General features: G+C 26.6%; 2 protein-coding genes across 3 annotated transcripts in view; both read right to left on the bottom strand.

Moving 5' to 3' along the window:
• Positions 1-9,511, bottom strand: part of LOC126906168 (endoplasmic reticulum aminopeptidase 2-like) — a 17,682-nt gene extending 8,171 nt beyond the window's left edge. Inside the window, exons 1-9 of one of the 2 annotated variants that reach the window (XR_007704198.1) lie at positions 9,031-9,511; positions 8,736-8,924; positions 4,961-5,119; positions 4,770-4,876; positions 4,343-4,707; positions 4,169-4,286; positions 2,716-2,797; positions 2,514-2,592; positions 2,326-2,439 (exon numbers count right to left, since the gene is read on the bottom strand). Coding sequence is in view for 1 of the 2 variants with exons in the window: in XM_050686503.1 (XP_050542460.1) it covers positions 2,326-2,439; positions 2,514-2,592; positions 2,716-2,797; positions 4,169-4,286; positions 4,343-4,707; positions 4,770-4,876; positions 4,961-5,119; positions 8,736-8,924; positions 9,031-9,329 (1,512 nt within the window). In the remaining variant the exon portion in view is untranslated. The remainder of the gene's footprint in view (positions 1-2,325; positions 2,440-2,513; positions 2,593-2,715; positions 2,798-4,168; positions 4,287-4,342; positions 4,708-4,769; positions 4,877-4,960; positions 5,120-8,735; positions 8,925-9,030) is intronic. The other variant, XM_050686503.1, reaches the window with a different exon arrangement.
• A 2,055-nt stretch (positions 9,512-11,566) lies between these two features.
• LOC126906277 (protein CREG1-like) lies at positions 11,567-14,058 on the bottom strand. The gene is made up of 5 exons (XM_050686727.1): positions 13,684-14,058; positions 12,973-13,127; positions 12,744-12,863; positions 12,549-12,639; positions 11,567-12,450 (listed from the first exon to the last, which is right to left on the bottom strand). The coding sequence occupies exons 1-5, from the start codon at positions 13,829-13,831 to the stop codon at positions 12,266-12,268; spliced, it is 699 nt and encodes a 232-aa protein (XP_050542684.1). The 5' UTR covers positions 13,832-14,058; the 3' UTR covers positions 11,567-12,265.
• Between the last annotated feature and the right edge of the window lie 533 nt (positions 14,059-14,591).

Here is a 14,591-nt window from a genome sequence, read left to right on the forward strand (position 1 = left end):
GACGACCTATCTTCTATGCGCAAATGGCTACCGTATTCAAAAATATGCTATTTTTCTATTAAAATTCTAGGTTTTGTATTTTATTTTATTTTAAAATATCTTATTAGGAGAATATATTGACTTTCATGAATATTATATAATTTAATTGACATAGAATAAAGGTCATAAGACATAAGAAATTAAACTTATAATTTTTTTTTACTTTTTTATTTTCATACTAAATTTAATAATTATAATTAGTATTTATTCATATATTATATTTTAAAATCAAAGAACTACTAATTAGGATATAAACAAAGAAATAAGAATTGATGTTGCTTTTGGAATAATCCACCAATTTCTCTAAATGAAACACTATCTACAGATTTGCATCGAAACGTTTCTTATGATATTGATTTTAATCACTGTCAAATATCATCTATACTTGTCCCATCTATGCCTTGTCTACACTGTGCCTCGACCCCACTGTGCTACCGTTTTTGTTTTATTAATTTTTGTATTTTTAACAAATGTATTTCGTTTATTTTTAAATAAACTATCTACTAAGACAAAATACTTTCCTCACTGTCCTAAAAATACTTTTTATAATAATAATTAATCTATACATATCATTAATTAATCATTAGCATACAATAAAGATAGTCTTAAATAATAAATATAAAATATAATAAATAAAATACTTTTTGAGAATTTAAGCAGATATTGCATAATTTTAAATATCTGTAAATTTTGAATTTTTTTAACTTTTTTTTATTAAAAGTGTCACAATTTTTTAGCTTCGATGCGAAGCTGAGAAGGTATTAATTTTACTATGATGTGTTTTTTTTTTTTTATTTATTAATTTTTTTTTGTGTCTGTTACCACTTTTTCTCAGCTCTCACCGAACGGATTTCTATCAACGATACGTCAAAAGATCACAAATCGTATCTAGTCGAAGACATTACCCTTAAAAATTGAAAAAATTTCCCTCGTTCCCCGTAAATGGGGGAAACCTCCAAAAAAATTACAAATTTAAAAATTGCTAATTTTCGAAATTTTATCAATTTTTTTTACTAAAAACTGCCGTAACTTTTTCAAAAATGAACATATTAATATAATTTTTTTTATATAGATGCTTGTTGTCTTTAACTATCATTTGGTATTTTTTTTTTTTTTGTAAATTTGACCCTTTATCTGCCCACAGGGGGGGATTTCAAATGGCAACTATTTCACAAAAAATTAACTTTTTCAACATAACTTTTGAAAATGTTCCGGAAGGTCTGACACTTTTATATATATTTTAAATTAAAGCTAATGTAATATACTTTAATTTGAAAAAAAAAAAATTGACCTCTGGACTTATCTTCATGGTGAAAATGGTTACTGAATGCTATTTTTGTGTGAAAATTCTCGATTTTATAATTTACATTTTTTACTTTGAAGAGCTATAACTTTTTAAAAAATGTATGGATCAATACAATTTTTTCATGAGAAGTAGTATTTATATACATCTTTCATTGGACACACTTTTTTTTTAAATCAGACTATTTCCCTATATATGGGGGGGCTTCAAATATAAANTCCTATATACAAGGGGGGGCTTCAAATATAAAAAATACATATAGAAAGTAGAACTTTTTCAACTTAACTTTTGAAAGTGTTCATGAAGATCTGACATTTTTATATATATCTTAAATTGAAGCTTATGTAATATACTATAATTTGAAAAAAAAAAATTGACATCTGGACCTGTCTTCGTGGATAAAATAGACATTAAAGTTAATAAAAAATTATGATTTTTGTAAAATAATTTTTTTTTATATTTTTAACTTAATAATGCTCTAACTTTTTCAAAAATGAACATATCAATATAATTTTTTTTGAGAAATAATATTTTTTAATAATCCTTTTTTCATTGGACAAACTTTATCTTAAATAGGATATTAATAAGGAACTAGCAGATCATGTAGCATTTGGAATAATCTAACAATTTTTTAAAATTAAACACTATCTAAAGATTTGCATCGAAGCGTTTTATTTTGATAGTGATTTTAATCACTGTCGGATATCATTATACTTGATCCAACTATGCCACGTCACCACTGTTCCGTGACCCCCCTGTGCTGGTCTTTTTTTGTTCTTGAGTGAAACTTAACTTAACTACTTATTATAAAAGTATTTTTCTAATCAGAATTTTTTTTTTTTTTAGAATTTAAGATTTTCAATAGTTACTGAGGATTTGAGTTTTTTGCCTAAATTAATTTATTCTATAGTTTATAAAAAATTAAAAAATTTGAATAGAGAGGAACTTAACAATAAATGAAAAATAATTGTATTTTATTATACCTGCATAATCTGAACTGTTGTATTCTTGTAATTTCTTCTAAAAGTCACTACTGGAAACCTATCGGCTTGCAACCATGGTCTAACAATATCTTCAATATTAGCTGGATCTTCACCCTTCAATAAAGAATTAGAACTTGATGATGAATTATTTCATTTATTTTTTTTGGAATGCTATTTTTAATATTTACTTTCTTTAATATGCCTTCATTGTAAGCTCCTTCAGTAAGTTTATTCCAAAAATCTGCTTCTGTATATGTATGGTATTCCCTTAAAATTAATAAAATTACATATTAACATTAGTTATCATAAAATTATAATGATGCAGCATATATCAAATTTATTTTGGACATTTCTCAATGTTGCAATAAATTATAGTTAAAGGAGTCGTACTTGCTAGACATGAAATATTGAATAGATTGTTTAAAAGATTGTGGTCCAAATACGTGTTCCAGCATTTCCAGAACAAATTGAACTAGAAAATACATGAAATTTTTTAGTAATACGTATGTTTAAATAACATGTACTAGGTGTGTTCAGAAAAAAACGGGAATTTTTAAAGTTCGCGATTTTGGAGAGACCGATTATCAAAAATTTTTTTCATAATGTTAGTACACATATCTCTGTAGTATGATAAATTTTTCAGCTGGATTCTTTTTTTACTTTGTCATTGGCAGCCGCTAAGATTAGACATGTTTTTATGAATTCAGCGATTTTCGTTTGTTAAAAAAAATGAATTTGTATCAAATTTTGCATAAAAAAATGTAATAAATGTATAAAATGTTAACAAGTGAGTCTGTCATAAATAAAACAAGGGCTTACGAGTAGTATAAGCATTTCTAAAATGCCCGTGAAGACGTTGAAGATAACGAACGCCCCAGATGCCCCAGCATATCATAAACCGATAAAAACGTAGAATTAGTGAAAGTAATGGTTATAAACGATCGCTGAATTACAATAAGAGGAGTCGCTGATGATATTGAAATATCGATTGGTTCATGCCATGAAATAAAAAATTTTAAATTTGAATGTTTTGGGTACAAAACGCGTAGCAGCAAAATTTGTTCTAAATTTGCTAAATTTTGAAAAACAGCGGTAAATGGAAGTTTCTCAGGAGTCGCTTAATGAAGTTCAACGACGATGCAGAATTAGTGAAATGTGTTACAACAGATGGCGAACGTCTATGGATATGACGTCGAAACTAAAGCTCAATTGTCCTAGTGGAGACATTCTGAATCGCCAAGCACGAAAAAAGTCTCGACAAGTGCAGCTGAACATGAAAGTTATGCTCACTGTGTTCTTCGATTTTAATGGCATAGTATATCATGAATTCTTTCCACGGGGTCAAATTATTAATAAGGAGTACTATCGACAAGTACAACGCCGTTTTCGTGCAGCAATTCGAAAAAAACACCCGGATTTGTGCCAGAATAATTCGTGGCTTTTGCACCACGATAATGCACTAGCTCACACTTCATTGCTGGTTTGTGAAATTTTGGCCAAATTCAATACTGTAACGATGTCTAGACCCCCATATTCGCTAGACATGGTTTCGGGTAACTTTTTCTATTTCAAAAAATAAAGAGAACCTTAAAGGCCCGCTATTTTACAAGCATAGATGACATTAAAACGTATCGCTGAATAAGCTAAAGATTATCCTAAAGATCGAGTTTGAGAAGTGTTTTGAGGATTGGAAGAAGCGTTGACACAAATGCATAATATATAATATGGACTTTTTTTAATGCGATAACACTATTGTAGTCGAATAAATAAATATTTTTTTCAAAAAACGAAAATTTCAGTTATTTACTGAACTCACCTCGTATTTAATATTAAAATAAAATACTTTTAGTAGTGTTTAAAGCTTCCATTTGAGATTTAATTTCTTTTAAATCCGGTTTTTCAAATTCAATGTACATTCCATACATATCTTTTACAAATGAATCAAATACAGGTTTTTCTAACTAAAAATATTTATTAAAATGTAAGAATTCTTAAGAAAATATAATCTTAAATTTACCTGCCAAGCGATTTTATCAGCTAAAAATTTGGAAATTGCTGTTGTTAAGGATGATGAAAATATAGGTGTTGTTAAGTGGGATGTCCATTGCAATGATACATATTTAGCAAGTAAATGAACAATCCAAAAATCATCACGTTTTTTTGAAAGGTCTAGTTCCCGGAACATTTGTAACCCCCAAGCATCAATAGGTTTATCATCAGCATATCCAGGAAGAGCCACTAAATTAAGTTCAGGCAATGGATATGGTCTAGAAAGATATAACTCTAAGCTGTCCAAAACGGACGGTAGAAGTTTTTGAGTTGTATATAATGATCTTAAAAGATCTTCTTTTCCCCAAATTCCAATTTTAGCACCATTATTTTCTATAAAGTAAGAAATTAAAACAATTTTAGATTTTAAACGAGTGTATTTTAATCTTTTATACCTCCAATAGATGGATGCTTAAAGTCAGATTGAAACATTGCTAATGAATTAACAGACATTGGTGGTGACCGTGAAAAATGATCGCGAACCCACACGCCTTCTGATGTTCTAATAAAATTATAATTTTATAAATAAATTCATTCAAAAATTATTTTAGATATTTTAGCTACAACAATTTGTGTAAATACTTACACATTTGTTGTATCTACCAAAGGCATCGTTGTTAATACATGAACATCTCCTTTATGAGCTACTGAAAGTTCAATCCAAGTTTTTAGTTCTGATTTTTCGAAACAGGGAAAAACATAACGTGCACCACCTGCCCTTGGTAAATTCATTGCTATGAACCATCTAGAACCACATTAAATCACTGTAAGTCAAATTAATTTTATCCAGGATAAGAAATAAATACGTGCAATAAAGTTTAAATATATTTATACTGTATATGTGTATAGTGGACCAATGGAGTAAAAATAAATGGCCAGCTTATACACTGTATTCGCTTTGTGGATGACATTGTTATCTTAGTAGCTTGAAAATGACATAATCAATATGCTATAATAATAATAAGCGTATCTCTGAACTAAATTACTAATCCTATATTAATGATACCCAAAAAATTCTTACTCTTAATCCTTCTAGCATTTGGAAGTATACCAAAGATCTTAATATACGCTATTTCATTCCTTCACAATAATGTATGTATTAATAATAATGTATTCCGTCATAATAATGTAATCTCCTGTTCACCTACTGAATCTGCTAATCTCTTTTCTTACCACTTTTCTTCTATTTACAATACCCCTTTTTCTTGTCAATTTGATTTAACTATCTGTACTACCTATCCTTATAATCTGCCCTCAAATTGTTTTTTCCCTTGATGATATCTAAACCGTATTAATTTCTCTAAAAAAACAATTTTTCGAATGGTCCTGATGGAATCTCAGTAAAATTATTATATAATTGTCGTCTGTCTCTAGTATATCCTATCTTTTTGCATTTTAGGCGTTCACTAGATGAAGGTTTTTTTTCTGAGGCATGGAAGATTAGTTCCATTACATCTATACTGAAAATTGGTGACACATCTCTTGTATCCCATTATAGGCCTATCTTCATCTTTTCTCATATTGCCAAACTATTTGAATCCCTTGTCTATTAAAATATTAAACGAAGTCTTAACCACATCATCATTGATGAGCAACGTGGCTTCCGCTCAGGTAAATCTACCGTATCCTGTAATTTGTCCTTCACAAGCTTTATTTTAAACAGTTTTGAAAATGGTTTTCAAGTTGACGCTGTCTTCACCGACTTTAAAAAAACTTCGATGCAATTGACCATCGTCTGCTTGAACCTGAGCTTAAATCTCTTGGTATAGGTGATCCTTTACTTTCTTGGTTACAGTCCTACCTTACGTCAAGAAAAAAATATGTTCCTGTTAATGGTGCTAACTTTAACATTACTAAAGTTTCTTCGGGCGTCCCCCAAGGTAGGCACCTTAGTCCTCAGCTGTTTATTCTGTATATCAACTCTGTTAATAATTACCTGTCTAATTCCCGAGTCCTTTTATTCGTAGATGACATGAAAAATTTTATGAAAATAGCTTATCTCTCTGATTGTTTACTACTGTAGGCAGATCTTGATTCCTTTGTGTGCTGGGTTAATCGGGTTGGCCTTTCACTTAATATAAGTAAATATCATATTATGACATGTACTAATAAATATGCCCCTCTTCTTCACTCCTACTCTCTAGATAGTACCATGTTAGAGCGTGTATTTTCAGTTACTGAATTAGGATTCCATTTGACTCTTTCTCTATCATTCGACGTTCATTTCAATAATAGTTGGCAAAGCCTTAAAAATTTTAGGATTTTTAAAGCATCATACTAGCCTTTTCACTTCCCGCAATATTTACGTTCCCTCTACTTTTCCTTCGTTCGCTCCATTTAAGAATACGGTGTAGTTGTGTGGTATCCATACTTAGCTAGCGACTAAGTCCAAATTGAAAGAGTACAAAACCGTTTCATATCTTATGCCGCTTATCTGCTTAAAATTGCCCACCCCATGATTACTTCATTATTCGGTCCACCCTAAATATACCTACTCTTTATTCGAATGATTAAAATTTCATAATTGTTAAAAAAAATATAATTCTAGAAAAACTTATATTATAAAATGATAAGAATTTTATAATACGACCGTAGTAATAAAAGTACTAGGAGCACGGTCGACCGCAACTTAATCATTGTTATTTTTTTGTTTTTATATTATTCAAAAGTTTAATCAATTAATGCTTTAATGAAGCTTAAAAACCATGTAATTAATTTATGATTTAAGTTTTTTTAAACATAATATATATTTTTAGCTTCGATGCGAAGCGGAGAAGGTATTAATTTTACTATGATGTGTTTTTTTTTTTTTTTTTTTTTTTTTTTTTNCTTTATTATTAATCGCCTTTTAATAACCGAAAGCAGTCTTAATACCCAAACTCAATAAATTTAAATTTTCATTTAAGTTGAAAAATGTTATTATAAATTAAGCATACTAAATTGAAATAATATTTACAATTTTCATTGAAAACTAAATTTATACATTAAATTTTTACATAACTTTTATAAAATTCAGCATTTAGAATATAACATATTTATATCTACGTAGAATTAAAATAATACAGTATAATGTAATAATCATGTACAACAATTTAGGTCTGATTGTGTGAAAAAATTAATAAGTTTTGTAGTGTCTGCATTTGGTCATAAGATTTTCAATAAATGTTCTTTTATAAATTTAATTATACTTAAGGTAAAATAATTCTCATCATTTTTTATGGGTATTTTTAATCTAAATTCTCTAATTCTGTAATGTATGCATATAATTTGAACTTAATTAAAATGTTAGATAATGAACATATTAGAATAAGAAAAACTAATTACTTTATAATATTTTTATACTAAAAATTATAACTATTTAAATTGCACGTGATTTCTTGTCGTAAAATAATAAAAAATTATCAATGAGTAGCTTTGTAAACATAGATAAATAATAATTAATTAAGCAATTAAAGGTAAGTTAAATAAAATTATATAAAACTTGAATATTCACTGTTTCTTTAAATAATTATTTATAAGAGATGTTAATCGATCTACATAAGTCCTCAAACTGATTAAGTTATGAAATTTACTTGTTATGATATAAAATTATATATAAAAAAATATCAACCAATTTCATTAAATATGAGCGTAACAAAATATCTTATCACATCTACTAAAGTTGACAATAAATAATTAGCGAAAACAGGCACGTAATTTTTCTTGTAATGATGTCATTAATAACATTTAAAAGTAATATATGTTTAATATTTATTTTCGTATAATCAATTGAATGAACCACTTATATGATAAACGATATAAGCCACAACATTAAATAAAACCATATTTCAAGTACAATATATTAATTATGGACAAAGTAATCATTTTTAAATAAATTTAAAAGTTCAAAAATATTGAAAGTTTTTTTTAAGTTCTGGAAGACTACGTGTACATGAGAGTAAATATATCCAATATCTCGTAAACTAGGTGTGAACTGGCAAAAGTTATTGTTACATTAATATATTTCGGAAAGTAGTGTATAGTAAAATTAACATAACTCCAAAGTTTTTAAATTCATCTAACCCTTTAGTCAAAATTAAGTAACTTATGAACTTATGAACTCAAAAAAAACTGATTGATTACTTTGATTATCTTAGTTTCAACGCGAATTTTTATATTTGCTATAGTTTATTTTTTATTGTATTCTACTGATTTAATCATTTACGTCGTTTCACAAATGTTTTTCTACTCAGCATTTCTTTATTCATATATTTAGCTTATCATTTCCTGCTTAGAAATTTATCATCGTATATAAATATAATTATACTAAGAAATTTATAAATTTATAACATTAAATGTATTGTATAATAAAATATATGTACTTTTTTTGTGTTGAATGCTTTGAATTAGCGTAAGTCGACTGGTAAAACGGACTCGACGGGTCACTGCCCAAACTACCATCGAACAAAATCTCTACTTGATACGTGATGTCTTTCTTAAAATTTTGCTTGGTAGTTATTTGGAATGTGTGTAAATCTTTTCGTTTTTCTAGTTTAGTTACAGTCAGCGTACTGTATAAAAAGTATAATTAATTCATGTTATAATAGCATAAATTGATAAAACCTTCACATGTTTCTGTTCACACAGTGTTTCACGATAAATATAAGTAGTACTTACGTTTCTTCCATCGAAACTTCATCATCCTCTTCGGACGAATCAAGATTCGCGACACGAATGATTTTAACTTCTCGATCGACCACATTGAGAGTTGAATGAACGTCCAAAGTCAAAGAGTTTACCGATTGGTTACTTGTACTAATGAAATCTATGCGAACTTTGCCTTTAAAAACACCGTCACCTGGGTAAGGATGCAAGTCAAGACGATATCCTCGAGGGATTATAGAGCCGTAAGTGGCAGAAAATACTAGCAGCAGGCTTACAGCCACTAACCAATGAGCCATAGCAATCCAGGACATTACAAGGAAAACGCCATGGACAATAATATGATATTCAAAATCGACGTTGTTAAGATCTTTTAAATCCAATAAATATTAAAAAAACAGTGCAAATTCAATATTTTTTTTAAATTTGAGTATATGACTAACCAGGTTGTCAGCCTTGCTTGGAGTTAGTCGTCAGATTAAATAATTTCTGGATACGNGAACAGTGCAAATTCAATATTTTTTTAAATTTGAGTATATGACTAACCAGGTTGTCAGCCTTGCTTGGAGTTAGTCGTCAGATTAAATAATTTCTGGATACGTTAACCGGACCCTCGAAATTCACCCAAATGAACCATGTTCAACTTATTATTATTAAAGCAGAGAATAGTAAAGAGAGGAAACAGTCATTTGCCTGTTTGACGTGTGAATAATAACATCTAATTTATTATTACCTACATCCTCATAAAACGCAGTATAACATTTTAAACGGGATGTTTATCTAACTACCTTTGTTATACAACGCAATTATTTAAGTACTTTTACAATGATCCAGCTATTATAAATGACCTTTATAATTTTCAAAACTATTGCGACTTGCAAAATTAAGTTTTCTTGTTAAAGATGGCAATCATGTGTGTAAAGTCCGTCACACAGATTTTATCATAACGGAATTAGCTTACGTATATTGACTCAAATTACTGTTTGTGGCTAGTAATTATTGTTACAGTTTTTTAATGAATCAACTAACATTATATCTAACTGATCAAACTGGTTTAAATTCACTCTGGAAAATGGATTAACATACTAAAAATTAAAAGATTATAATTTCTTAAGTAGTTCTTTTATTTTATGCTAATTTGGTATAAAAATGACTAAATGAAAAATTAGATGATAAAAAGTAATTATAATTTAGAAAAAAGTTTTTTTTTAATATTTAAATAATTATTTAAATATTAAAAAAAACTTTTTTGGAATGGTATCTTAAAATCCAGCATAGTGAAGTCACAGCATTGTTGGAACAAGTATAGATGATATCTAACAGTTATTAAAATTACTATCATAAAAAAACATTTCAATCAAAATTTGTAGATAGTGTATACTTTTTAAAAGGAATTGTTGGATTATTCTAAAGTAACATCAAATCATTTTTAAAGGTTTTAAAGTCAAATAATTCATAGAAAAAAATCGTATGGTCGTTTTTAATTTTTTTCATCAAAAAATTTAATTTGATATAAGTTTGTAAAAACAAAGACCCCGGAACATTTTTAAAAATTAAAAATAAAGTTTTTTTTTTAAATATTTATAATTTGACGGCCGATTTTTTGTTGTAGAACAAGGATGGGGAAATTTTTTTTTTAATATTGTAGTATGTTTCGAGAACTTTAATTTAGTATAGGTTAAAAAAACGTAGTCACGCCAAAACATTTTTAAAAATCAAATTCAAAAAAAATTATTTACATGCGTGGGGAAAGTCTATTTCAAATCCTTTCTTGTACTTAGGTTTTTTACTGAATTCTCATAAGAAACATCCCTTGTTAAATTATTTGTTTTATCACACAATGTACTTTGGAAATTTCATGCAAATTGTCATGTATTTTGAAACATTTTCAAAAATTAAAATGAAAAAAAGGGGTACGCGTTTGTTTATTTTTTAAATGTTGAAACTGTTAAATTTCCTAAGGAAACTCACTTTTAACCAATTTTATTATAATGTTCTTAAACACACTTCTTAATTTTAACTTACTAATAGTTAAATATTTTTATCAAGTTATAGATTACTGTTCTAATTAATTGCACTAAATTTAATAGCATTATAAAAATATCGATAATAATGTTATTATTTTATAATGACATTATTCTAATTATAACATTAACCAATACCTTCTAGACAACATAGGAGCAAATTTTTGGCTTAAAGCAGTTTAGCTCTTCCAAAATTTCAAAAAAATGACATGATTATATAACAAAATTAATGGGAGAGGAGGCTTACATATGAGTCTCTTGAAATTGCACTTATGTCAATCAGGCACTTATTCTGATGTCCGTAAGGTCCAGATATCATAAGAATATTTTCCAAGTTACATAATTCCTAAGAGGTTAACCATAATAGAATTATTTGAATAATGTAAAATTTTCTTGACACTTCCTTCTCCAAATAAAATATTGGCAACACACTTACTTCCTACAATGAATTAAAGTAAAAACCTTGGTTTCAATTAAACTATTTTTTAAAAAGGTAAGGTCACTTAATTTTTAAAAACTATAAAAGATCTAATAAAAATAATTTATTTAACTTCTAAAATTAAACATTAAACCATAACTTAAAACAAAAAGTATAAATAAAAGTTAATTTGGATAATAAGTATAATTCATTATAATAGTAATACTTCAATTCCAAAAAAGATTAAAATATAATTTGGACAAAATAATATCTTATATTGGATAATCTCTATATTTTTAATGTAGTTGTAGTCTCAAGTTTAATAGAAATAAATATTACATCAAAATAAAATAATCATAAACAAGTATAACATATTAATACCAGTATATTTTAAGTACAATAGTACTTGTAGATTATGTTATTTCTTAATAAATCATATGTACATAAGTTTTATGTGTAACATTAAACAATATTAATATAATTTAAAAAGTATAGAAAAAAATTCAAATAAACAATAGATATTAATAACAAATAAATTGAGCAATGTTTTTATTGATTTTATAAAGTCAGTCATAGTATATTTACTAAAATCACAATTGCACAGCCCAACAGGCTACATTTTATGTATAATTTTTATATAAGTATTTTTCTTATTAAATTATTTATACTAATTTTAGGTTTTGAAAAAAAAATTAGAACAAACTTTAAATAAATAGAATGGTATAAAAAAATATACATTCTTAAAGCCACTTAAAGCCATTCTTAAAAAAATTTACTCATTAAATTAACCTAAGTAATTATAGCTACTCTAAAATTCATAATCAATTATAACATTTTTCTTTATAGATATTGCTGACATTTTTGACTTATATTTGTTTTTAGAAATAGGTTTTGCCTTGAAATAGTCATCAATATTTGGAAATCTACGCCCACCAAAGTTGTCTATTAAAGTAATATGCTCAATATTTACTTTAGCAAATTGCCAACTGTGTCCTAAAATGTAAAAAAAAATACATATATATATATACATATAAATTTATATTCACACGATTTCAATTTCAATGATAAATGAATTATTTTTGTGTAATTACCTGGAACATAAATGGGCCAATTTTCCATTTCAGGGTGCCTTGTCCATAATGCTTCTTTGGCAGTTAACCATTCAGGATCATTTTTTTCTAGCTTAATAGACAAAAAATTTTAAGTTTTATTAGATTTATAATAATATTTATAAAAAGAGTACCAATGATTCTTAATTAGTAAAAATTATTTTAAGTTTTATATACCTTAACAAAAGTTCCCGTTAAAATAAGTTGAGCACAGCGTGGATCTTCTGGGTCGTAAGATCTATCTTTGCAATAATTTGATTGTGCTAAGCTTAATGTGAGGGAACAATTTTTAGTAACCTATATAGAAAATGATATCAAAACCATTATTTTAGAAAATATCACTTGAAATATACCTTAAATAATTAAATAATGTAAAAGTAAATCACTATTAAAAAATTAAACATACCATAACATCTTGATAGGTTAAGTCCATTGGTGAAAGCATTATATATGGAACACCAGTACTATTGTCAATGGTTCCATCACTAACTGAATAAACACGTCCCATAGGTACACCAGACATAAAGGATTGATTTCCAATGTATGATAAAGTTGTCCATTCTATCAAATTATTACATTACAATTTGTATTAATTAAAAACATTAAATTTTAAAATTCTTAATGACAATTTTATTTAAAAGTGGTCTTAATTTTAAATGATTCTTTTAGAAATTAAAACAAAAAGTAAATTACTTTGATAAAAATAACAAAAAATTGAATAACATTTATGTCGTTGCACAAAATTCATACATAGTTTTATTAGTATAGTTTTATTTATAGTTTTAAGTTTTCATTTGAACTACTTATTTTATTTTTACTGATTCCTTATAAAATTTAAAATTATAAAATTATTTGTTTAATTGAAAGTGCTCAATATTGGGCTATTACCAAGTAAATTTATCTTTGTGAAATTTAGTACTTCAAATTTAAATAAAATAATTAATTTTTAATTGCATTAAATACTTAGTTTTTATTACAGATAGTAGTCATTTAAAATTATATTACTTAGGTATTACAGATAGTTATAAATTAAACATTTTAAATTAAATACAGTTAAAATTGAATAAGACCAAGTAATTTAATTACAGAGTTAATTTTAACAAAAAAATGTATCTACCAGAATCATGTACAATATATCTCGCCATCAAAGCAATATTATCTCTAGGGGGTGGATCTGGAAATACATGGAAAAATGATATACATTCTACTGAATAGAAAAACTGAAAGGAGTAAAATAATAAAATCGTTAAAAGTAGTTTAAACATTTTGATTTTTAAATGAGAGCTTTGAAACAAATAATATAATTAAGCTACAACGGTAGCATAAGTGGTACTGTCATTGTCTATTTAGCTTGGACGGAATTTATTAATTACTCAAAGCTACGTCATTATAATGATAAATCATATGAATACAAAGCAAACAATAGAAAGGACGCATAAAGGTTACTATTAAATGTCTGCGTACATATTATTATTTTATTTTCTTCATATTATGTAAAATCACCACCACAATAGAATAAATGAATTGTTAGTTTTTTTGTGATAACATATTTTGAATTTTTTGATTATCTCGACTAGATAAAAGACCGTGTATTCAGAAATAATACTTTATAGTAGGGAAACATCACTTTTTCCAAAAATAATTTTGCCTAAAAATTTGCAATTTTTTATCTGTATTAGAAAAAAGTATAACTAACTTTTTTAGCGTCGTTGATAAAATATCTTACACAATACTCTAATAAAATAATTTTTATACTTTATCTTTTTTAACCAACACATAATTTCTCCATAACCGTTTATCGTTAGAGTAGATTTATCAGTATAATAATACCTTGGAACGTGCATTTTTACTAAAGAATTAAAGCATAGAAATCATAACTTTATAATGAGTCTAAGGTCTATGATATGTTATCACCATGTGTGTTTGTAAATAAAAGCATTATTTTTCTATCGTCTTTGTTAAACTTATTTCATTTCATTCTACAAATAAATAAAATTTGTTTTATGTTACCGTTATCAATAAATT

Source organism: Daktulosphaira vitifoliae, unplaced genomic scaffold (assembly GCF_025091365.1).
Source record: "Daktulosphaira vitifoliae isolate Bord-2020 unplaced genomic scaffold, ASM2509136v1 Scaffold_4, whole genome shotgun sequence".
In the NCBI taxonomy this organism is placed as follows: Eukaryota; Metazoa; Arthropoda; class Insecta; order Hemiptera; family Phylloxeridae; genus Daktulosphaira; species Daktulosphaira vitifoliae.

What these genes read in the sequence shown, in the direction of transcription:
- LOC126906277 (XM_050686727.1), bottom strand. Translation starts at nt 13,831, where the DNA reads ATGTTTAAACTACTTTTAACGATTTTATTATTTTACTCCTTTCAGTTT. An exon ending in ATATATTGTACATGATTCTG is followed by an intron (nt 13,128 to 13,683) that starts GTAGATACATTT and finishes ATAATTTGATAG; the next exon opens with AATGGACAACTTTATCATAC. An exon ending in TTGGCCCATTTATGTTCCAG is followed by an intron (nt 12,451 to 12,548) that starts GTAATTACACAA and finishes TTTACATTTTAG; the next exon opens with GACACAGTTGGCAATTTGCT.